A 26,508-nucleotide genomic window follows, 5' to 3' on the forward strand; every position below is an offset into this window, starting at 1 on the left:
GGCTTGGGACTAGGATTGTTGACAACTACTATAAGTGATACGTTAAACTAGCTTACTACAGACGTGAAAAGGTTCAACTTAAATTTAATAGACGTTTTCACAGTCATTACAAGGTCAATTGAGAATCAAAAAGAGAGCAAAAATCTAAAATTCCAGACACATTTAAAACATAAGTAAGCTAACATACACAAACATACACAGATAGACTATAAATTGGGAACAGAACCAGATAAGCTTAAAGCTACTACCTTCTACAACTGTTTCACAACATATGAATGCAAAATTGTAGTAATACCAACTTGCAGGATTTCCAATGACTCTCTTCTACTTATCAATAACCTTTTGAGATGCATTTATCAGATTGTTGCTGAAATCCCAAAGACTCCTACCTAACACTTCGTCTCGTGCAAGCTTGCTTGGCTTATACTCGTTGCAATCAGAAAAGTACTTTCCTGTCACTCCCTTTAAAGTTGGATGGAGGGCGACATAGCAAGTTGTAGCTGCCCCCTGGAAAATAAATCAAACATTTTTCAGCTTTCAAATGTAAAATGAGAAACTGTCGGCCTATTGTTTCTCAGGCTCTTTAAAATGTGTACTCCCGGGTTTGTGTAGGATCATCCAAAGGCTATATATTTGGAGGGTTCGAGCAATTTAGTTGTTACCTGAGGGATATTCTTCCACAGTAAACAAGTGAAAACCCTTAAGATTCCTGCCAATCAGAAGAAAGATATTCCAATTAAAACTGGGAAAATCCTCTAGCTAATCTTTTGTATGAGGGTTATATGTAGCGTACTCATCAAAAAGGCTGAATGTCTCATGAGATTCGTCATTATCAGACCCGGATGAACTGAATTGACAGTGATATTTGCTCCCTCTTCCTGCATTTCACGACAGAATTGCATTTCTAACACCCTTCGAGTATCTTTTTTTATAAATGTCGTTCTTTAATTCGTCTCAAATGAAGTTGAATGAAATAGACAGCAATACATTAGCTTAAATATTCATCCAGGGGCAGGACAGCTAGTAGTAATTAGTATGCAGACTTAGACAATTACCTGCAAACGGCGAGATAGCTCGTTGGCATGTAATAGGTTGGCTAATTTAGATTGTCCATAGGCCACTTTGTCTTGATAACTGATCAGTGAAACGAGTAATCACAATGTAGAAATCGATTCCACAACGTACCATGGCTATATAACTTTGTGAATAAAGTGTACCTGTTTTTATCGTTGATATTTTGGAATCGTATTCCTTCACGAGGGCAAACTAGGTGAGCTACTGATGACAAATTCACAATTCTACCTTCAATACCAGTAGATTTTGCTGTTTCCTTCATTTTGTCTAGAAGAAGGTTAGTCAAGTAGAAATGACCTGAAAATTTCCCCCCAAAGAAAACAGAATCAAATTAGCCATATACATGAGAGAAATGATCTCCGAAATAATATTCAAAGTTACGCGTTATACCAAGATGATTTGTAGCAAACTGCATCTCTATTCCATCCTCAGAAAGCTGAAATGGACAGAACATGATACCTGCATTGTTTCTGTTTTCGCAAAATATGTTTGAAAATAACATGGTAGACTCGTATTAGACAGCTAAAAAATTGAATATTCTCGTAATGCAAAATCCAACAATATATCAATGAATGAAGATCGAATCAATTACATTAAGATGTTGAGTGGAAGGTTAAGTGCTAAGAAGTTATCTGCAAATGCCTTGACTGATTTCAATGAGCTGAGATCGAGTTTCAGAATATCAATACGTGCACTAGTGTTTTCATTCAAAATTTGCTGTTTTGCTTCATTTGCAGCCTCCATATTTCTTGCAGCAATAATAACATGGGCTTTTCTCAGAGCTAAAACTCGTGCTGTCTCCAAACCAATGCCGCTTGCACCTCCTGTGGACAAAATGTATACAAATTACTTCAAACTTACCAGCAGCAGTAGATTCAGAATTTAGACGTACAATTGTGAGTTCTGAATATATGTTTAACTCTATATATACTTATATTTAATATCATATAATTAGACGTTATTTTGGTATATTAGATATGTCATTAGTGTAAGATAACATAGATTAATACTTAGAATTCGATCAAACTAAGATAAACAAATTGAAATGAAAGAAAGTCTGTGAAACCTGTAATAATAACCGTGAGAGCGGTAGCATCAACGCCATCAGTAACCTCCTCAGCAGTAGAAGCTGAGCCAAATCCAGTTGCTCCTCTTATGCCTGTTATCAATCTCAACATCTTTTTTCCTGATGAAAAAATTGTGTTTTTTTTCTACAAGTAAGAAAGATTCTAAAAGTATTTGTGGTGAGAGGTGATCAGAAAGTAGAACCTCTATTTATATATATAAAATAAAAGGAATATAATTTATTAAATTAAATATATAAAAGATAGAAATGGCAAAAATGAAAAATGACGTGGCAGTGGGATATGCAGAGATAGAGAAAAAATACAAAAAAATGGTAAAGTAAGATATTGGGAGATTGTTGGTAGTTAATTTGTTAGACAAAAAGACATACGCACGCATTCAATGTTCCAGTCGGTTACTCCCCTCTGATTTACCCTTTACTAACTTTTCAACTGTATTTCCATATTTAGGTTTGAAGAAGAAAGAGTAATTAAGTGATTAAATTGAGTTGTGGAAAATGTTAATAGCCTAGTTAATTCTGAACTTTTGTTTTGTTAGTGAGGTATTGAAAGTTATTGCTTCAAATGAATTTATGATTATAAAGTTATTGGGTATTATTTATGTTAGTTTCTTATCATAATTAATTTTTTTTTTTACCTAAAAAGAAAACATAAAGTTTTCATTTTTCTTGTAGGAAAATGTTTAAACTCTATAAATTCATTCCTTGTAATCAAATCAACATTTCACGACGTAGTCTAGGGACTTCGAGAGTTTTTGTTGGAGGGAAATTTTTTGGGAAACAAGTGATACGTTATTACTTGTGTGGATCTCCTTGTATTCCGAATGAATTGGTTAATGTTATTTCTCTCTATATTTTGTACTCTCATGTTTATATAGTGAGTCTCCTTTGTGCATGTATGTCGATTACCAAACTACATTAAATCTTCATGTCTGTTGGTATATTTCTCATTTATCTTTTTACTCGTGATCTAGCGAGGTTTACTTTATTAGCTTCCGCATGACACCTAATTATTTTGGACCTAATAAAAGTTGCATTTGTGCTTGTTAGGGTAATAGTGCGATTTTGGACTAAATCGATCAGAAGAAGAAGAAAATTCAAATGCTAAACCAAATCTAGTTAAATAGCAAACTAATTGGATGCAGTAACACCATAATACTCTTTCAAAAAGAAAATAAGGTCAATTCAAATTGATAGGTAAAAGTCAACCAAATAAACGATCAAGACAATAACTTTTAAAATGCAAAAAAAGATAGGGTTTGTATTTAAAATCTAAAGTCATCGTGATATAATTAAGAATAAAAAAAATACTACCAATATAATTCTATCAATTATGATTTAACAAGTAACTAAAATCTTAAAATGGGAAGCCAATCAATGGCCCGATATCAAAATTTACAAAACCTTTAAATATTGTTGATATAACAATTCAATACCAATAAATCAATATCCACGGACCATGGTCAGAAAAAAAATAAAATTATACTTTTTTTCAATTAGACGTACTAATTTAACTGGTTTTGCACACTTAAAATATTTTAAGTGCATCCATTTATTGAACCTCACCCTCATTTACGGTGGATTAGACGTAAGATCAATCAAATAAGTATTGAAGCCACTTAAACGGCGTTTACATCTAAATAATGGTTCTCTTTTATCAATCATACATAATTACATATCTTTCTTTGAGCAACAACAAAAAAAAACATAAATATCTTAGCGTATTGTCTAAATTTTTATTTTTTATCGATAACTAGATTAAACTGGATTATAGCCGGATATTTTTTGTCAGGCTAATATCAAATCAAACAAAAATAAAAGTAACAACATATATGGTGAAATTTCACAATAAAATGTGCGGATCTTATCACTATCGCGTAAAGATAGAGTGTATGCAGACCTTAAACGCATTTCATTTTAAAATGACATACTTTAATTTGCTCAAAATTAATGCAACAATTAATATATATATATATTAATTCATGATTAAGAGGAATATATATATTTGAGTTCAGATCATATATTTTCTTCAATAATAAACTTGTAAGATACTAACAACACAATACTTTTTCATAAACTTGTTGAAGTAATAATGGTGTAATAAGTCCTTTGGTGCTGGAATTGCAAATATTGGTTGGACACCCAAAAGTAGAAGGTCTAGAACATACACTAGTTGAAGTCATAATGAAAATGCAAAAAAGTTTATGTTACACATCGAGTATAAGAAAATTTCACATCATAATTATGTCACCTTTAATAATTATAACATCTAGAACTATTTTATTTACAAGATGATATATTCTAGGTATCATTACTTTTAATCAAATCTCATATCCACCACAACAAAATAATTCTAATAAAGTAATGTTTATTAAATTTGCCTTTTAAGTAAAAATTGACCGTATAAATTCAAACTCTGCTTTTCGCAATCGTAACTATTTTGTTATCATTTTACGTAAATATCTTCAAAAATGAAATTGTTAGGACATAAAACATTTTTGAAATTGAATAACTTTTAGTCTATTACTCATTACCACTCAAACCAAATAGAGATATTAATGAGCAAGTTAATTAGTAACAATAATTCGACAAAAATATTAACCTAGTTTTGATAATATAGATCACAATAAAACATGCACAGAAAAAGACAACTTTTCATGTATTAAAATGATGGTTTAACTGGATTTTTAGTATTTATTTTAATTGATTTTTTATTTAACTCGACCTAGTTCAATCCTCTTAAGCCTCATGGGTTATTAAGACTTACTCGGATTGAATTTAAAAGTCATGTTTTTAAATAAGCTAAAAAATCATAACTCAATCTTATTAATTAAATTATGAACTAAGTTAAACTAACTTAATAGACTAAATTCTTATTGACTACTTTAACTTCCAACTTCCAGCTTATTAGAAATAGCACAATAAAAATTCAATTCAAAAAGTAAAATTAGTGAGATTCAAACATGTGAGTACTATCTTATTCCAAGCATCTAAAATCAATGGGCTATAAGAGTTTGTTATGTTAAGAATATCCAAAATATATTGTATAATTATTTCATGTATCATTTTACTTGTATATATGATATTTTCTTTCCGACGAATTAGACACCGCAACTATCATGTAGCTATGTCACTGGATATAATGCAGAAGACTTTGCGTAGATAATATATCAAGAACTTGTAAGTAAGTAAAATAATCATAATAATATTTTAAAATTTATATAAAAAATTTGAATCTACTTTCGCTCGCGAATTATAAAATATCATGTTAACACTATCTAATAGGAGTAGACAAGATTTATTTTTCTTGTTTTGTTATGTATGTGTTTTTTCCCTCTCCTACAACTTACAACTTACAAGGATACAACAAGTTTCTTATTTTTTTATAGCTTTTGGCAGAAGTGTTCATGGTTTAAACCAGAACTTCTATATATCAATTCATCTAAAGAAATTGATTTTTATTTAGTTTTGACTTGGATTTAAATTTTAGAAAATCAATAACATTTTGTTTGGTTTGGTTTTTTTAAAATAAATTGAAGAAAAAATCGAAAAATATTTTAATTCAAAATTAATATGCATAAATTTTATAATTATATATTACGCAATGTATTGATTTTTATAAATACTTTTATGTTTTTTTCATGGAAAAATTACATTTATCTAATAAACTTTATTCCTTAAGCTCATTTCTTAAAAGAAACTTATCAATCCAAACTTATATATTGCAAACGAAAAGATTATTAGATCCATCTATATTATTTCCATACGTTTGTTTGGCGATTCAAATGAAAATAATACGCATAAGTATCATCAAATCAATTTTAATTTTTAGAGACATTACACTTCAAATTACATTTAATTACAAAGATCAATGGAATAATTGGGCAGTGAAGGCATTTATGTATCATAAATGAGTATTTATGGAACACAAATGGGTCAAGTCATTGAGTATAATAAGTCCATAAATAAAAAAACACATTTGTTTTGTTTTTCATTTGGTCCTCGAATAAGTAAATATTTGACACAAAGCCTTCCTAAAATTTAGAGGCGGAGCTATGTAGGGGTTTATAGATTATGAATTACGAATAATTTAGTAGATTTTTTGTAGATTCTATATTTATACAAAAAATAATTAAATGTTTATGTATATTAATTTATAAACCCCTAAAAAAGTTAATTGATAATTATTTAAAATTTTAGTATCCAAACTCTTAATTCTTATTTTGACTCTGCTTAAACCTATGGACTCATGCAACATTTAATAGACATGTGAGCAAATATCAACCAGGTAGATAATGTGTCTTATGATATGATAGTTTCATTATCGTCGAGACATTCAATCTATTAGTATAGTATTTAATAAATGGTCCTCCACATTTGTCTATTTTCAAAAGTGGTCCAATCCTGCCCATTTTTGCTTAATTAATTGTCAAGAAGAAATTTCAAGATTAGTTCTTTTATTGAAAAGAAAACATGCAAAATATTGATTTAACTCTCTAGACATATATAATTATATAAGTAAACATACTTTTTGTCATCAAATTTTCAATCAAAGATCAACTTACTTCATATGTTATAACAAAGTTTGAGGATGAAAATTTTAAAGCGTACATAATATAATGAGTTATTATATTGATAGAAGATGATCAGTCGAATATCGATACAAAAATGTACTATTATACAAAAAGAAAATGAATGAAACCATATGTTTTTACAATCATAAAATTAATTAAGCTGTAAAAATATTTGTAAGAATCTTTACTTTTCCTATTATGCCATACATTTATTGCTAACTGAAGATCTTCTCTCTTTCGGTTCTGGGCTAAAACCCTTTTTCCCCAAATTTCATAACCCTTAGATACTCATCCAGATCTCAATTTTCATACAATTTGTTGTACAAATTATGTCAAATCTTGATGTATCTCTCGATGATTTGATCAAAAGGAACAAAAGTTCCACTAGTCGGAACCCTAGACCCAGAACAACCGGATTCGGCTCTGCTCCAGGTCCAAGGCGTCGCTTTCCTAACCATGCCACCAAGCGGCCGGCGCCATATTCCGTAAGAAGTCTTTGTTTAATGTTCCCATTTTGTTAATTGTATTTTGTTTGTGAATTTTTTAGGTCTAAGTAATTTTTACAGGTTCATGCACCGGAGTCTACTTGGGACCATGATATGTTTGCGGATCATAACTCGTCGTCTGTCCGAGGACCTGGGGTGTCCGGTATTGGGATCGGGATCAAGCTCCTCATTTCCAATTTGGATTATGCGGTTTCAAATGAAGATATCAAGGTGATAGTTAAAAGCTTGCCTTTTTTGCTCTTAGGGGTTTTAATTGTGTAATTATGCTGGTAAAATTGTTAAGCTGCTAATGCTACTTATTTAGGAGAACGATGAAAAAACACTAAATGACATTTGAACTTGTTAAATAATACTGAACTTTGACTTAAGGGATAACTCTTTGTGCTCATTATTAAAAAATGGGAGTGTACACCAATAGATTGCTGATATCTCACATTAGTATTGCCTCATTGTAGTACATAAATGAGCTATAACTGTATCCTGTAAATTACACCCTTACCATGGAATGAGCTTAATGATGTTAAATATGTTTTCAGTGACAAGAATAGAGTTCCTAACCCTTTGTGTAAGTGTGTAGTATGATGTAGCAACAACCAAATTTCATTGCATAAAGTCATGTAGTTAGCCTTCTGTTGTTACAATGACATTAACTTAATGTAGAAATTTGTAGTTGCCAAAAAAGGGGGAAATGAAAAAAGAACAAGAAGTACTGAGTTCGATTATACAAAGAAAAGATTGATATTTTTTCCATGGATGTTACACAATGGCAGGTATATGCATCTAGTTATTGTCAAGTTAATTGAAGAACCATGATTAAGAACGATAGATGTATGCATCCTTTTGTGTCTTCTATTTCTGTCTAGTGATAATTTTGTATCAGCTTGAGTATTGCTAGAGACCCTTTCTGCTCTCTATAGTTTTGGGTAATTGATTTCCACATCATAAGTCATGTAATTAATGACATTCTCGGGCTATAACTCCCCTTCCTAGGGAAAAGAACTAAAACAATGAAAGCATGAAATCTAATGCCTTTCGTGTGGTGTTTTTATAGGAGCTTTTCTTAGAAGCTGGTGATATAAAGCGTTACTCAATTCATTATGACAAGAGTGGAAGATCAAAGGTATTTGTATTGCTGTGTGTAATTGGCAAGATTAAGTTGCTTCAGGAGTTTCCATAAAGATTATCTATTTTAGGGAACTGCAGAAGTAATCTTTTCACGGCGAAGGGATGCAGAGGCAGCCATTAAGAGATATAACAATGTTCAGCTAGATGGGAAGCCCATGAAAATTGAGCTTGCTGGAACAAATATTGCTCCTCCAGCTCTTCCTCCCATTCGAAATCGTTTATATGGAAATCCAAATCCTGCTCCAAGAAGGTATTTTTCTGTTGTTGATGGATCTATATCTTCCACTTCTCATCCAAAATCTGTTGGGGATTTCTCAGACTACTCCACGCAGTGTGGACTCAACATGTTGAGCTTCACTCGCTTGGGACCACTAATTTTTTCTTTTATCAAATATTTTAATTTACTACTTAGTGTATAAAGTGAAAGATAAGCTGTTGAAAAAAAATGAAATAATGAAGTTTGTGACTACAGTTTTTTGTACTGTATGCTAAGATGAATGAATCATTTGTGTGAATTAACTCCTTATATGGTTGCTATGTAATGTCAGGTGTTAATTTTCTCTCCTCCCCCTCTCTCCCTTTTTTGTTGTTTGATTTTGTAACATATTTTGTTGCAACAACCATAATTACAGTATGTAAAAACAAAGAAGCAGCCAACCGCCATCTCACAAGGCTTCCAGAACATTAAAAAGTGATTTTATGTCCTCTAGGGCGATTCCTGTTTACACCATAAGTAAAACAAAAAGACATTTCGTCTTGATTTTTTTGGTGAAAGCTGTATATTTGTTAAAATATCTCCAGTTCCTCTCTCTCACTTGTCCCCCAGATACTAGATGGGTACAATTTTGCATCTCTTTCTATATCTTGAGTTCCTCTCTTTCCAACTTGTCCTCCATATACTAGATGGGTACAATTTTGCATCTCCTTCTGGCTTGACTATCTTCAATAAATGCTGTATGAGAGGCGGTAGTTTTTGTTGTCCAAGGATTTCCGTTGTCATATTTTTCCTGGATGATTTCATTCCGTGGTGGTTGACCCTCCTTAACAATTACTTAAGTTGGCTATGATTGTGCTTTCTCAGGTTTCTGATCCCTATCTCGCCTTTCTTTTTACTGTCTGATAATGTTCTTCATTTGACAAATAGTTGTCTCTTTAATAGGAGGAACTTCTCAAGACATCAATTATCTTTTTAATACTATCATACTGACAAATATGAAGAATAAAGAAATCATGTAAGTAGGCAATGCATCCAATATACTTTTCATGGAAACTAGTCTTCCACCTAATGATAAGTATTGACCCTTTCACCTTGTTAGTTACTTCTCACACCTCACCAATACCTCATTCTAGATATCGTTTGATTGCTTTCAGATCCCAGTGGCATTCCCAAGTATGTTGTTGGCAGGGTTCCCAATACACCTCCGAGTATTTTTGGTAGGCTTTGCATCCTTTGCACCTTATTCACAGGATAAAGTTGTCTTTTTATCTATAGGTAGACCGGAAGTGTCTGCAAAACATATGAGAATCACCCTCAGGGACATCAGTTGTTCCCTGTTGTCAGTATCACAATAAATAAAAGTACCATCTGCATTTGGCAAATAAGTAGTCTACATCTGCCAGTTGTTAATTTACTTATCTAGCTATTACACCCTGTTGTTTTCAACATATCATTTAACCCTTCACGACTATACCTAGTCTTAAACCCTGTGAGATTATTCCTACTGATCCACCTCCTTCCAAATCCCATCTTCTTAAGCATTCCCAGTAAGCTTTTCCGATTCACATGATTGAAAGCTTTATCAATATCAAGCTTACAATATAGCATCTATTCTTTGTGTTTGGATGAAATTTTCCTTTTTGGACTAAAAGAAAAAGATTGTTTGAAGTTCGTGGTACTTCTTTTGTTGCAGACAATTTTAGCATACTTGCTCTTTTTGGGATCCTTCAATTTTCTTATCTTAAATATCTGGTATTGTTTGCGTTTTCTGTCTACCGGCATATAATTCATCACGATGACTTCTAACGAATTATGTTAAAAATGAATGCTGCTTAGTACGGAAGGACAGTCTGGGATATCGTTATATTCTACCGGCCTCTTATCTTTATTCAGAATAAGCCCATGCATGTTTTTGATTTCAGTAGACATTATTTATATTATATAGATCACATTCAAATAATATTACTAGAGTGTTGGGAGATCTTTGTCAAAAAAAAAAGTGTTCTAGTGTTGGGAGATGTTCATACCTATAGTTGGTAAAACAGGATTCAAGCTTAATGTATTATATGTTGCGTGCTAAAAGTTTGTGTTTTTTGAAGAGTGAAGAAGTTCTAGTGTCATTAAACTCATATTGTTTTTATGTAATTGGGTGTATTGATTTGCTCAGAGTGAAATGAACAATTTATATTGGCACTAGATGAGAATAAACGAAGTAACATGGTTGATGAGGTTCCATATAACGAACTTCAACTTGGTTGGCACTAAAGTGCAGTTGCTTGTATTAATATGTAAAGAAAATTTGATGTGGCAGAAGCAGTTTTATCATCCCGGTGTTTAGTATTAAAATGATTGTATTTTCAAGAGGCAACTGGTGAATGTACACCATATCAGTGAAGTTTGTTTTAGTTTGATAAGGATATTACTTTTGGTCTTCTTTCTTCAGTTTCAGCTATTATCTTGTGTAGATATTATGTCCTCGTCATGAATAACATTTCTAATTTTATCTTGGAATAATTTGACAGTCAACAAAGAGGTGGTGGATTTAGGCGTCCTCGAGGTGGTGGTAGAGGGAGCATGAGAAAGGATGGTGGAAGGGGCAGAGGCCGTGGTCAGAATGTTTCTGCAGAAGATCTTGATGCTGAATTGGAGAAGTATCATGCAGAAGCCATGCAGACAAACTAACATTCAGACATGCTTGATGAGATACTTGTGTAGTAACATGTGCAAGCATCCACAGGATCAAAGGTTATTCTTATCATGAATTGGTACAAACGATTGTTGATGAAGTCTGATACAGATTCTGGGAAAACACTGAAAGGTGCAAAGCCTATGTACTGCTGGAAAATCATAAAACTTGTATTTCAAAGAGTGTGCTTGGTACTTTTGTCACATTTTCTTCACATTTGATGGTGTACAACTCTTGCCTTGTAGCTTTATCTTTATGTAAAACTAATCGAGGAGAAATTCCTTACTTTCACAAATCGATTGCTAGAGTAATTGTGAAATTATGGTAGTTGTTGGTTCATCTTTTGATTATATCCCAGAGTTACCAAGTCTGGTTGAACGCCTCGCAAGTTAGTGAAACCTATTTCAAGTGTCATTGTAACTTTTGCAGCTGCTGGACAAGTCCTAGTCATCTACTATGTGAAAGTGATATCTGCAGAAATTTAAATATTCATTTCCAACAAGCCTTGCGATGAGCTATAGGAACTTTGAATGCACTTCTCATTTAGTTCCATCGATATACTGGTGATAATATGCAAAAAAAAAAAAAAAAATCTGTTTGAATTCTGAGTTACTTAAAATGGCCTCAAGAAAATTACAACAGCCTAAGCAAATCTCATAATAAAAAGTAATTTACTTTTGTTACTTTTCTTAATTTTTATTTAGTATGCATTTGTTAGTCTCTCTCTGTATATATTAAGCTTCTATATGAATGTATTAGAATAGTGTTGAATATCAATCGAATTATATGTGGATACTCAAATGGGCATGGTATGGTATGTTTTTATAGTATTTGAAAGTTTTGCTATCGTAATTTTGTTATTTGATTTTTAAAATATTAAAATTACCATATTTATTAATATTTTGATAATGTATATTATGTAATTATATACTTCGATATGTTATATCTAAATATGGTAGAATAAAAAAATTGAAAACAATACCATACCGTGTCCACAGGTAAACTTCCCAACTTTCATTGGACCGAATAGAGGCGCCTACTAGTGCGTGAAGTCGGCTGGGGACAATTGGATAGATAAAATGGTCGCAATTTTCAATGGAACAACTTTTCATGTTTTATTTCCACAAAATATGGGACGTTTTCAACTTATGCATATAAGTCTACATCAATTAATACAAATTTGACTCCGCAATTTTTCGAAAATAAATGATATTTTCCTTAAAGAAGCAAGATACGTTTGTATTAATTTATAGAATAATGTGATTTAGAAAATATAGCTTTTTAAGTGGTTCTTTTTATTAATTTAAAAGAAGAATTAGATCCAACTTTTATAGAATCAAAAATAAATTTACTTATATTTAATTATTAAAATTAGATCAAATCAAATACTATAATATACAAAATACGGATAGATTGAATATATAATTATAAAAATTAATGTATATAATTTGTTTGTTTGATTCGATTCTTTCTTGAATTTGTTTTAATAGAACAAATGATATCATTTTTTAAATTAAAAAACAATTAAATATATATAAACACAAACACACACACATAGAAATCAATCAAATTTGATTTTTAATTTGAATTAGATTTTTTGTCATAACCGATGAACATATCTAGATGTTGGAAAATACATATTAAGATGAAATCAAATTTTAAAATTGTTGCATAAATTCAAATGTATTTTGATTTGAATTGTAATTTTAATTAAAAACTTCAAATTAAAGTCTTTTGGAGATGTAACGGTAGTTGACATACTCATTTTGTTCGAACATTCTAGAATATGAACCTCCCATTATATAACCTTCGTCTTTACCACCTACATTCTGTCTCGAAAAACCCTACTTCTTCAAAGCTTTCATTCAGATTTCAGCTCCTCTTTCCTCAGTAACTAGCCGACTCTAGACGAAAAGATATGGCCGGCAAGGGAGAAGGACCGGCGATCGGAATTGATCTCGGTACTACATACTCATGCGTCGGTGTATGGCAACACGATCGTGTTGAAATCATTGCCAATGATCAAGGTAACAGAACGACGCCGTCCTACGTTGGTTTCACTGATTCTGAGCGTCTCATTGGTGATGCTGCCAAAAATCAAGTCGCCATGAATCCTATCAACACAGTTTTTGGTAAGATTTCTTGCTTGCGGTTCTAAAATCAGAATTCTGATCGTACGTCCTGTGCGATTTTATTTGTTTTGTGTATCTTTACTGTTGCTCGAGATTTGATTTCGATATGTTGATTTGAAGTGTTTTAGTTATTAGAACTATGCATAATTTTTTAAATTTTTATTCGAATTCGCTATGTTGATCTGTTGTTACTTCAGTTCAGTACCGCGTCCTTGAATTGGTTGGATTAGATTAGATCTAAAACTAGATCTATAATTTGGACTACTTGGATTGTTTATCATGAACTTATGTTTGTTTATCTACCATCTTCGAAGAAGCACTACTTGAAGTGGTTAAAGGTTAATCCCTTTGTTCAATTTATGATTTTGATTTGGTCTGAGTTTAAGAAATGAATCATGGGGTCTTAAAATAAAGATTTTATTGTGTCAAAAAGCCCTTTAAAGTGGTGTTTTTAAAAATGTCATTTGGGAAGTTAGAACGGAGCCCTTAAAATAGGGAAATGACATTTTTTTGTAGGGAGTTGAAAGGAAAGTAAAAATCAAATTGTAACAGATAGAGTAGTATTTTGGGGTATTGTGTTTGCTAAATCTGCCAGACTTAGTAAGATGCAAATCAGGATATAATTTAAGTTTTAACATATTTGGTTAACTTGGCTTATTTAATTTGAAGATGAGTTAGTGTATATTCTGCCTTCTCATGCCATTTTGACATTTCGTTATTTTTTCAGATAAAAAGCTGAATATATAACAAATTAATTTTCTTTTTGGATCATATTGTTTATTAGATACTACCTGATGAGCAGATAGAAATTGGTTATTTAGTGATGGTATTCTTATGAAGAAAAGACTGATTTTTGGTTAGATTACAAGCATTTTAATGTATTACATTTATGTGAAATTCATCTGAAGCTTTTATGGTTGTTTGGAGTACAAAGCACATAATTATTTAGTTTGTTTTTTTGTTTCTTGGAACAACATTCTTTAATTGTTGACCTAAATTTGTTGACCATGCAGATGCTAAAAGGTTGATTGGTAGGAGGTTTAGTGATGCTTCTGTGCAGAGTGACGTGAAGTTATGGCCATTCAAGGTCATTCCTGGTCCTGGCGATAAGCCCATGATTGTTGTCAACTACAAGGGTGAGGAAAAGCAGTTTTCTGCGGAGGAGATCTCATCTATGGTGCTCATTAAGATGAAAGAAATCGCTGAAGCTTTCCTTGGAACAACTGTTAAGAATGCTGTGGTTACTGTTCCAGCCTACTTTAATGACTCTCAACGTCAGGCCACCAAGGATGCTGGTGTTATTTCTGGCCTAAATGTGATGCGTATTATCAATGAACCAACGGCAGCTGCTATTGCTTATGGTCTTGATAAGAAGGCAACCAGTGTTGGTGAGAAGAACGTGCTCATCTTTGATCTTGGTGGTGGTACATTTGATGTCTCTCTACTCACAATTGAGGAAGGTATCTTTGAGGTGAAGGCTACTGCTGGAGATACCCATCTTGGAGGTGAGGACTTTGACAACAGGATGGTAAATCATTTTGTTCAGGAATTTAAAAGGAAGAACAAAAAGGATATCACTGGTAATCCTAGGGCACTCAGGAGGTTGAGAACTGCATGTGAGAGGGCAAAGAGGACACTTTCATCCACTGCTCAGACCACCATTGAAATCGACTCTCTGTATGAGGGTATTGATTTTTACTCCACCATCACACGTGCTAGATTTGAAGAGCTTAACATGGATCTGTTTAGGAAGTGTATGGAACCAGTTGAGAAGTGTTTGAGGGATGCCAAGATGGACAAGAGCACAGTTCATGATGTCGTTTTGGTTGGTGGCTCCACTAGAATCCCAAAGGTTCAACAACTTTTGCAGGACTTCTTCAACGGGAAGGAGCTCTGCAAGAGCATCAACCCTGATGAGGCTGTTGCTTATGGTGCTGCAGTGCAAGCTGCAATTTTGAGTGGCGAGGGTAATGAGAAGGTGCAGGACCTTTTGCTGTTGGATGTTACCCCTCTGTCCCTTGGTCTGGAGACAGCTGGTGGTGTCATGACTGTGTTGATTCCCAGAAACACGACTATCCCAACCAAGAAGGAGCAGGTCTTCTCAACCTACTCTGACAACCAGCCTGGTGTGTTGATTCAAGTGTATGAAGGTGAGAGAACAAGGACCAGGGACAACAACTTGCTTGGCAAATTTGAGCTTTCCGGTATCCCTCCTGCCCCCAGGGGAGTTCCTCAAATCACAGTGTGCTTCGACATTGATGCGAATGGTATCTTAAATGTCTCTGCTGAGGATAAGACCACCGGACAGAAGAACAAGATAACCATCACTAATGACAAGGGCAGACTCTCAAAGGAGGAGATTGAGAAGATGGTTCAGGAAGCAGAGAAATACAAATCTGAGGATGAGGAGCACAAGAAGAAGGTTGAGGCAAAGAATGCTTTGGAGAACTATGCGTACAATATGAGGAACACAATAAAGGATGAGAAGATTGCATCCAAACTGTCCGCTGATGACAGGACTAAGATTGAAGATGCTATTGAGCAAGCCATCCAGTGGCTCGATGGTAACCAGCTCGCTGAGGCTGAAGAGTTTGAGGACAAGATGAAGGAGCTAGAGAGTCTCTGCAATCCTATCATTGCAAAAATGTACCAAGGAGCAGATGGTGACATGGATGACGAAGGTCCTGCTCCTAGTGGTGGTGGTGCTGGTCCTAAGATTGAGGAGGTGGACTAAGTTTGTGCTTCCTATATTGTTTTTTATTAGATACCCTGTCATTTTTGTCTCTGAGAACTCTATGAATATCTTTTTCTTTCTTCAATGAAATACAATGTTTTATGTTTGTTGTAGTAATTCGAATTCCCAAGATATTGCTCTTTACCATGGCTGCCTCAAGTTTCTCAAACTTAACCAAAAACTTGGCTCTGTCGCTCTGTTAACTTTTCCATCTATATTTAACAGTTGGATGTTTCTAGTCAAGTCTGAGAAACTTTAGTAATTAATGTGGACAATAGGGATAATATTGGGTCAAAAACTCAATAACTCTATTAAGTTGTCTGAGGTAAAGAATTCAGAATTGCATATACGGATTTGACTATGTACAATTTGTTTATATTATCTGTTTGTGTACAAGACGATGTAGATTTGGGTCAATGATGTATGTACTATCAAGGATTTGAGAAAACAGCAATCTCAAATCTGAAAGGCCAGGTTATGTTTAAGGTTTCTCCACCTCTTCGGCTTCAGCAATAGCTAAATTTCCAGTATCTTCACCTAGCCACCTTATGCCAATTCGCACAACAAATGTCGTAACATGAAATTATAATAAAAAAAGGTATCCTCATTACTTATATCCAAGACAAAGAACAATTAGTGGGAAAATAATAATAAATGTAGTCTCAATCCACGCTTAAAGAGAATTGTCAAAAACTGGGTTTTTGATCATTACGTATCTATATCTAGTCCACATATACGTGGCGCGGAGTCATTGGTTCCCATGATGTGGATTTGTGGTCCTAACGCATAAGATAAGTCTAGTGCGTCCCAAGAGAGATTCTTCAACCAAAAAACTACCCCAAACCAATTAAGGAACTTAAGAAAGTGACTAAATTTGCTGGGTTAGTGGTTGAGAGTTGAGAGGAAGTAGCTTACTCAAAATTTAATTCTTGAGCATCCAGATAAAAAAGCAGGAAAAGTAATAGTAACACTACAACGAAGACTTCAGTTGATAGATTTAAAACAAAACTAGGGATTGCTTTAAGCACCTACCAATCCTGACCACATCAAATGTAACCTCGTACTTCCCATTAGTGATTTGCAAGGGAGCATAAGAGTTGAAACAACTACTATCAACTACCGTTTATCGTTATTTGTTCACTATTTTTATTTGCGTAAGACTTTCATGATGTGGACTTGCGGTGTATAACTGATAACACACAAGTCTGCTAAAGTTTTCCAGTGGTTTTTTTTCTTCCTTTAATAGAAGTAGTGTTCAGCCTCAAGCCCTCAACTAACTCCATCAGCATAAATGTCGAATAACTCTGTCTACCTAAGGGGAAGAAACTTCATGCTATCAAGTGAGATTCTTCAGTTGTGGTATGAACAAGACCATAAAAGTTGCTTTCTCCATTAATGATGGCAGATGCTACAATGAAAATATCAATTTCTTGCAGGTTAGATGAGTGTGCCTCAAGGATAGATGTCTTGTGGTTGCTTTGTACCTTTCTATTTCTGTGGGCTTGGTTTTTTATGGAAGATTTCATGGTACAATACATTCATATAGAGCACACAAACTATTCAAAGCTGTCTATTATCAAGTTAGCACTGAATAGCCAATCAATTTGATTTCTCGCGATGGATAAGATCTTATCCATCCCACTACAATGCAGATACATGCTTCTTAAAAAAGAAGGAAGCAAGCCCAAAAACCAAACTCCCAACAATAAAAAGAAGTCATACTTCTTTTCGTTAGCTTACCGAATTGCTACGCTAAACTAAGCATGAAAAGCTATGAAATTAATAGATGAACACAATATCAGTGACTATACTAATAAACCAACTAGTGAAATTTCATAGCAAACACTGTTACAATAAAAACTAGTCAAGATAAACAACTGCCAACCACAACATTTAGTGTGTTTTGATAAAACCACACTACAGATACTACAAAGTTGGTGCTGAACGAAGCACCAGCCCTAACAACCACCTACGCATTACTCCAAGTACGCGTCTAGGTCAACATCAGGTCATTTCCAACAAGGTGAGGACGGAGACAAACCCGAACTTCATGTTCTTCTTCTGGACCATCGCGAACTTTTGGCACCAATATCTCCAGCACCGTTCCTGATTCATCATAATATGCTTCAAGTTTAGCATCTTCAGGAATTCTGGCTGGAAGAGGAATTTCTCGAACGAACTCTCCTGGAAGGCAGTGTTCTGAGGATGAAACTTGAAGCTTGAAAGTTCTATTCTGTCTCTTGATGAACGGGATCCGAGATGTGCTCAGACAAGACACCTTAATTATCCCATGTGTGGGTGTGTTCCGCCATGAAACTTTCACTCTTTGAAGATCTACAAATGGCAAGCTGATTACGATCAAATAACCTTCTTCATCTTCGTAGATACTTTTTGCAGCTGTAACAGGGCCATAAGCATCCCTCATCACCCCAGTAAATTCATTTAACCAATTCGGTTCATTTGGGTGAATTTCAAGGTCTGGAATTTGATAGGAAGGAGGATTCACTTGCAGATAACACTCTTCTTCAGTTCCATTTGAAAAGAAGTCCTTTTTCCTTTTGCCGTTGACAGGTAGTAGATCCATTGCATCTCCATTGCTATGATTGGACGGCTGAGTTGACAAATTAAGTCCAGAACCATTAAGCAGTTTCTTTGAGTTGGAATGCGGGTTACTCTTTATTGGCGGAAGCGGCCTCTCAAGCTCAAATTCGGTGTTGGGGAGGTTTCTCCATGTACTGAAATCACTAGCTTCCGGTGGGATAGTGAAGTTCGCATCCCTACCAGTGAGTTCCTTCCATCTTTTGCGCTCCTCTTCATCAAGAACCATGAGATTGGGAGACGACACAATCTCAATCCCATGAACACACTGAGGATTTGATAGGCCTCTGTAATGCTTCCTTTGCATCCTATGAGATCGAATGAAACCCCTATCAGCGCTAAATGGAAATGGACGTTCCCCTTGTCGAGAATGTCCATTCATGTAACTCCGTAGCTGCATCTTACCCAATGCATTCTCAGGTCTATCCTTAAATACCCACATATACATATTCTCCATATCATGTTGAACCATGAAAACATCAAGCTGGAGATCACTTTTATCAAACCCGGAAATTCCATTACTATCCCGGATCATCTTAGCCTTAGATTTCTCATTTAAAACAGGCTTAAAATAGAAACTAAAGAAAAACCAAGCACCCCAGATGCTATCTACACGTTTTGCACATTTTCTCCCTACTTTAGGCACACTAAGGAAAGTTTCAGTTTCATAGATCTGTGTCCCTAACCCGACATCAAGAATATCATTCCACGGCTGAGTAGGCGAGCTACGGTCAGCGGATAAGGGCAAATTAATATCAGGGGGACGAGTTATGACAACTTGGCGATTCATCTCAAGGTCTAATTCATCATGTGAAGAAGAAGCACTGGAATCCATGGACAAAAGGGTTGAAGGATGATGATTCTCCATTGACAGAGTTGTAAGAAGAGTATCTACCATTTCACAAATTTCTCCCTTGAAAATAGGGACTCTCTAATTACTAATCCTAGCTCCAATTCTTAAGTACCCAAATGAACTTTCTTGAAAAAAATTCAATCTTTACAAACAACACATCCATCATACTAATCCCAACAACAACAACAACATTTACACCACCATCAAATCCTTTTTACTTATTCATCACATAACTACAAACCCTCAAAAAACCCAAATAACAAAATAGTCAAAAATAACATACAAGTCAAAAGAAAAACTAGATGAACACTATATTCAACCCTAACCCAAGAATCTCATTCAACCCTCCAAAGACAGGTGCGAGAAACTGAGTAAATCTTGCAAACCCCATAATCTTTATTCCCCCAAATTAACCTCTTTTTTTTCACCTCTAATAAACAGAACTATATAATATAATTTGTGTATCTTTTTCAATGTATAGTATTACCAATCTATGAATCCAAGACCCAAGAAAAGGACTAAATCAGAAGGGATCTTGGAAGAGTACCTTTTGGGATAAGCTTCAACAACCAAGAACCCACAAATACTAGGACATTCTGAAGAATCAATGGCTCTTACCATCCTCATCCTTCAATTTTTTTTCTACAATCTCTTTGAGGAATTTACACAAACACTTAACTTACATGAGTAAAATGAAGATGAAAAGTCAAGAAACACACAAATATAGAGAAAGGAAAAAAAGGGGACAACAAAAACAAATGCAATATGGTATTTGGTGGTGACAAAGTGAACAGAAATACCCTGTACTAGATAACACCGTAAATGAATGATGATTCAAGAATCATCACCGTTCATCTGGAACAACAACAGTTGTCACCGTTACTCAAAACGGTGACGGTGCTTTTTTTGACTGATTTTGGTGGGGTTGGGGGTGGGGTGGATGAAATGTAGTATGTAAAAGATTATGTTGAAAATGTCTTTTTAAAGTGTGTCGTGATTCAAATTTAATTTAAATTTTTATATTGTAGATTGTATTGTACGGTATAATTTGAATTAAATTAAATTTTAATATCATAATAAAATTGCTTATTTATTAATTAAAAATTTTAAATTTAAGTATAAGTATGAAGAAAATTATGTTAAAAACATTACTCTTAAAAAGATTTTGCAATGCGCAATTTAAATTTAATCATAACTTCAATACTAACTTTTTAAATAATGCTGAATAGAATAATGAAATTATTCATTTTTTACTCAAAATATCAAATTTAAATTCAAATTATAAAAGAAATCTTAATGGAAAATACGACCTACAAATAAGATTATATATGGGAGTTTAAATAAATTAAATTTAGATACAGATAAAAGAAAACAAGACGGATTGATAAGTTATTAATTGGGTGTTGTGTGTAGTGAGTTGCTTGTACAATTTGAAGTTCTCCACTTCATTTTTAGATTAGTATAATTTATGTTTCCAACAAATTTGATATTGGGATACTTATGTGTCGGTACGATTCAAATATGAATATTATTAATAATTGTGTTTATAGTACATATATAATCGATAATGAATTAATAATTCAAAGTATTGGATTATCAATTATCAGTTATAAATAGCTTAGTTATGAGATCAATAAATAAAGTTGTATTATTTATCTCTATCTATGTTTATTGAATTGAAATGTGGATTAAGTAGCTAAGTAGTCAAAACAAGATTAAAACATATGACCCAATAGTTATAGGAGTCTGAAAGGTTATAAAATTGACAAATCAATATGAATTCTCAAATCTTCAGCAAACCTTGTTATAAATTTAGATTATTGATTTAACGTATAATTTGTACAATTCTGTTTATCATATTTAATTTTACTTATCTTAACATATAAAGACTAATTTATTTAAAATAACTTGTTAAAAATAAGTAAAATAAAAAGACTTATAAAAAAATTTATATAAGACTCGCTTTCATATTTATAAAATATTACGAGGCTTACGTTGGGTCTTTACTCTATAATACTTAATACTTCAAGCACCCAATTAGATGGTCTATACGAGTCTTAACACTCAAAGCTCAAGCTTGCTTACAATTTCTATGCACGTCATATATAAAATTGCCAAATTAGCACTACTGATTGACTCTCAAATTTTGTAACAAAATAATAAAAAAAATCAATTAATCAAACAAATATAGTAATTTAGAGTAACTCAAACTAATTAATCATTTTTTTAATTCAATCGCATTAAAATTACTAAAAAGAATTCTATATAACAATTCTAAGACACTTTTACCTAAATACTACAAAGGTCACTAAACTATTTTCTTATGTAAAGCATCCTTCAGTTATATTTAAGTATTTTAAAAAGTCATTAGAAGAAAATTTTATATGATATTTAGAAAAAATGAATGAAAGATTCAACAAAAAAATGTTTGGCTAACTTGGCATGATTTCTAGGTACAAGTTGAATGATATTTTTGTTACAAAAATAGATTAGTAACTTTTTGTGACACTCAAACAAATTAAGTAATTTTATGTTACGAAAAATAAATTTAGTAAATTTAATGATAAAAATAAAACTTAAAAAGTGATCGTCGTTTATGAAATCAAACAACCAATGAATTTTGCTATTGTTGGTCAAGTTCACTTTATGTAAGTTTCATATTTTTATTAAGAAAAGTTCATGTTTTGCAACATCATTTATGTGTTTTTGATTATCATCAAGTAGTCCACGCCTCTTTTAGTGTTGGTTTAATTTGTGGTCCTATATATGGGACCATATCCTTTCAAATCTGTTTCAAAATATAATTGAGAATTTGTCAAAAATAATTTTTAAAATTTTTATAAAGATAAAAGAGAATAGATTATTACTTACTATGTTCAAAATTTATTTGTAGAATTAAATTGAATATGTTATTGTAGATATATATATGAGAACCGAGTGTAAAAACAAAACTACTAAGAATTTATAGGTTCATCTCAATCTTTTTCGATAAAAACGTATATATATAATCAAAATTATATTTATGTATTTATATATATGGTAAATATGGGACTATTATGTATTTACTTCGGCTTTAGATTATCTAGATATAATAAACGTTAAACTCTATTTTATTTTTAATGTATTCCTTCTTCGCATTTAAATTTCCTTAATGAAAATTTTCACTCCGCACCAAAAAAAAAATGAAAAGAAGCCTCTCTTCAAATGAGAAAAACTGAAAAGTGAGTTGGCTTTTCTAACAGAGTATTTGTGGTGCTTATTGATTTGTCAACATTCTTGTTTTTTTGTAACCCTCCAATAAACAAAAACTGACACTTAATTAGATCCCCATTCTTTTAACTAAAAGTGCATTAATGCTTAAGTGAGCTTAATTAATTAATTAGTACTAACAATAATTGAATTATTTTAATCCATCCATAAGATTCATCATCAATCCCTGTATCAAGTTCATATATAACCTTACAAAGTGCATTCTTGGTGTTTTTAAGACATAGTTTATATGGTCCCTCTGTCTTGCATGTGCAACAATACATATTATTTTAAGTCCTTTTGCTTATAAAGCAATTAGAAGTAAATTCAAAATTTAAAATTTTATCAATTTTTATGATGATTTTAAGTTTTTATATATTTATAAATATTTGATAAATTTCTTGATGATAAATTATTAAATTTATATAAATTAATAAGTTATGAGTTAATGGCGTCCCTACCACCAACCGGCCATTTATAATTTTTCATGTTTCCTAGTATGACTCTTTTAGATGCACCCATAAAGCAAGGATCACCAAGAAATTTCTTCTTTCCTTCCTAAATAATCTATTTATTCCATATTTTAGTTAATGTTTTTTTTTGTCCTATTTTATATGATTATACGTATATCACTAATAATGTGATGATAACTAATTAAAATGTTTAAAAAGGAATTGTTAATTTTACAAGATAGTGATAAACTTATTTGAATTTATTGGGGGGAAATGTCAAATATTTTTTGAAAAGGTTATTTCTTTTTATTTGAATTTTTTAAATATATTTTCTTTTTGAGATAATAATTATTAATTGAGTAACTATTTGAATTTGTTTTTTCGAAATAATTGTAGCATATGAAAAAAAAAAAGTGCAACCTTATAAGGATTAACACCTGCAGAGGGAGCTCAATGATTGATTAGTTTTATGAAAATAATTTCAGTTTCGATCTCTCAATTATTAATATATTTGTATTTTGATCTCCTAGTAATACTTCACTAAGTAAATGTGTTTTTAGTCCCTTTACGTAGAAAATATATTGTATTTATCTATATTACTTTTAGTTCCATTTCGTAGTCAGTGCAAATTTAAACTGATAAATGGAGTAAATAATTAAATGGTTTAATCATTGATAATTCATCAAATTTTGGAGATTCAGAAAAAGGAGAATCAAATATTTTTTTAATTCACTTTTAGTTATCACATTTTGCCTTGGTATATTCGTTAAGAAAATAATTATTAACATACATATTTTTATCAAATTATCGTTATTAATGATGTTTAGTATTAAGTCTTGAAAAATAATTTGAAGAAAGAGTATTTAATGTTGAGATAACATGGAAAATATAACTATTTTTTTTATATCAAAAGTAACAAATAAAAATGATTATTTTTTTTTAAAAAAAGACAAGTAAATATAAATAAAAAGAATATTCGCAAATTTCCCATTACAAGAAGATAGACCGGAAGAATGCAATTAATTAATTATGGAAAGAGGTGCGAAATAACTGTAGTTTTAGTTGACCACTAGGATGTCAATAACTAAAAAGTGCATTTACTTTCTTTTAATTAGAGAATTAATGACATGATCAGAAACAATAATCACCTCTAAAAGTATTTATTTAGGATAACCCCAACCCCAGATATTACCTTAATAATATAAGCATAATAAAAAGGTTTTGGTCTAGGTGGTTTCTTACTATGAAAGATTACCTCGTAATTTCTTGTTTAGATTTAAGTTTATTTTACTCATTTGCTAAGTAGCTAAGATATCGATTATTTCTTCTATTAATTTATTTTTTTTTGAATTCATGGGATATACTTATCTAGTAGCTATCACATTCTATCAACTAATCAGAAGTTGAAAAATTTATTGTGTATTCAATTTGAATAACATATTTTGAAAAATAATATCTCTAAAAAATAAATTTTCTAAAATGAGAAAATGAACTTCCTTAATGAATATAGTGAAAAAATAAATTTTGATAGATAATATGCTGTTAGACTTGCATTAACACATGTACATGGAAAATCATTTTAATTTTATAAAGCAACATGTGTCACTACTCCTTCATTAAAGAATGTCACGTATTATGTCGCTTGACTTATTATCTGATACATATTATAATTAAATTTTAGCCATTAATTTTTATCTATATCATAAATCTCATATTTAACTAAAAACTTGAAGAAAATAAAGAGGAATCAAATTTGATTTAAAAAAATTTAGAAAATAAATGTATCACATAGCTTGATTTGTAGTGTAATATATGTCATGTCGCTTGATTTGGAATATTATACGTTGATAAAATAAAATTATACGAGTCGATTAATTTGTTGTATCAACTCATAGATTTAACATCCTAATAATATTTCTATTTCCCACTGTTGTTGCAGTTGTTTTATCAAACTAAACTTGTTACAATATATTAGCTTTGCTTTTGTTTATTTATTCAGTATATTAAAAAAATAATTAGGTTGACATAATATCATTATATTAGTACATTGAATTATGAATGTGTTAAGGAAAAAAAATAAGAACAAATAAACAGTAACATTTAGGGAATGGACTAAAAGGAAATGGAGTGTGTATTTATTTTAGGTTGAAGTAATTATCATTAGATTTGGTACATTGAACAAAGAATGTGTGTCAAAGGTAAATTTGAGAAAAAGAATGAAATTCCTGTCCTTTATGGAATGGAGGAAGTATTTTTTGTTTTAGATTTAAAATAATTAATCGTTAAATATTTTTTTATTTGTCAATATCAATATTTCGTATCAACTTTAAAAGCTAAAACATCAATTATTTTGAAGTGGGGTATTCATTTTTTTACTCTTATTGTTCCTATTAGTAGTATACACTTAGTTATGGTTTAATATGATATCTTTTTCAAAGTTTAAAGATGTATTAATAAATTTTCTTTAAAATTATCCTTCTCTTGGATGGATTTTTCAACTATCTCTAGTTTTTTTTAAAAATAAAAATAAAATAAAAGCAAAAGAGTAATATTGATATATTATTCTATATTTAAAGTTATTAACTAACCTTCTCATGAGGTGTGCCACTCCTCAACAAATTTATTTATTTTAGAACAAGCAGAGAAATCTAAAAATAATACTTTAATAATTAAAGCTATTAAATATCTTTTTGGAAGGATGAACAAAATTTTAATTGACAAATAATAAAGGTAGTTTATTAATTTCAACAACATATTTATGCCCCACATACAGGTAGCACTAACCGAAAATGCCTTTTAACATGAAAGGCAGTTAGAGAAATGTTTGAAAAGGATTAACAAAGAAACATGACTAAATTCATTGTTGTCAAAATTGAGATAAGTTGGTTGGTTCAAATAAAGTATCCCATCCATTCACAGAAAAGCAAAAAAAAAATATATTGCTCTTCCTTTTAATTTATTTTTTCCTAAGAAAAAAAAAAGTAAATAAGTTTAATATATCAAAATATCTTATAATCTTATATTCTTGGTAAAAAGTTTGAAACTAGAGAATTCTAGAACACAGAAGAAAATATACACATACTTTTATAAACATAATACAGACAAATAAATTGAAAGAGAAGCACAACAACAACCAAAAAAGAAAATCCACAAAACAAGATTCGAAGAGAATAAAATATACATAATCTTTATTTGCAGAGGCAGAGAAATTGTTGTGAACGTTA

At 31.7% G+C, this 26,508-nt stretch overlaps 4 protein-coding genes across 4 annotated transcripts; 2 read left to right on the forward strand and 2 right to left on the reverse strand.

The window, feature by feature from the left end:
• Positions 1 to 64: 64 nt before the first annotated feature.
• LOC107002316 (short-chain dehydrogenase TIC 32, chloroplastic) lies at positions 65 to 2,330 on the reverse strand. The gene is made up of 8 exons (XM_015200285.2): positions 2,141 to 2,330; positions 1,667 to 1,898; positions 1,465 to 1,544; positions 1,218 to 1,371; positions 1,056 to 1,134; positions 794 to 878; positions 663 to 709; positions 65 to 507 (listed from the first exon to the last, which is right to left on the reverse strand). The coding sequence occupies exons 1-8, from the start codon at positions 2,250 to 2,252 to the stop codon at positions 325 to 327; spliced, it is 972 nt and encodes a 323-aa protein (XP_015055771.1). The 5' UTR covers positions 2,253 to 2,330; the 3' UTR covers positions 65 to 324.
• Positions 2,331 to 6,876: 4,546 nt separating this feature from the next.
• Positions 6,877 to 11,616, forward strand: LOC107002742 (THO complex subunit 4A-like). Its single transcript, XM_015200897.1, has 5 exons — positions 6,877 to 7,217; positions 7,299 to 7,448; positions 8,290 to 8,358; positions 8,432 to 8,613; positions 11,103 to 11,616. Exons 1-5 carry the CDS (start codon positions 7,062 to 7,064, stop codon positions 11,260 to 11,262), a joined length of 717 nt encoding a protein of 238 aa, XP_015056383.1. The 5' UTR covers positions 6,877 to 7,061; the 3' UTR covers positions 11,263 to 11,616.
• Positions 11,617 to 13,077: 1,461 nt separating this feature from the next.
• On the forward strand, positions 13,078 to 16,249 carry LOC107002027 (heat shock cognate 70 kDa protein 2). Its single transcript, XM_015199956.2, has 2 exons — positions 13,078 to 13,398; positions 14,412 to 16,249. Exons 1-2 carry the CDS (start codon positions 13,185 to 13,187, stop codon positions 16,130 to 16,132), a joined length of 1,935 nt encoding a protein of 644 aa, XP_015055442.1. The 5' UTR covers positions 13,078 to 13,184; the 3' UTR covers positions 16,133 to 16,249.
• A 1,670-nt stretch (positions 16,250 to 17,919) lies between these two features.
• Positions 17,920 to 20,363, reverse strand: LOC107002028. Its single transcript, XM_015199957.2, has one exon. The coding sequence runs from the start codon at positions 19,626 to 19,628 to the stop codon at positions 18,126 to 18,128; it is 1,503 nt and encodes a 500-aa protein (XP_015055443.1). The 5' UTR covers positions 19,629 to 20,363; the 3' UTR covers positions 17,920 to 18,125.
• Between the last annotated feature and the right edge of the window lie 6,145 nt (positions 20,364 to 26,508).

Source organism: Solanum pennellii, chromosome 10, assembly GCF_001406875.1.
Source record: "Solanum pennellii chromosome 10, SPENNV200".
NCBI lineage: Eukaryota > Viridiplantae > Streptophyta > Magnoliopsida > Solanales > Solanaceae > Solanum > Solanum pennellii.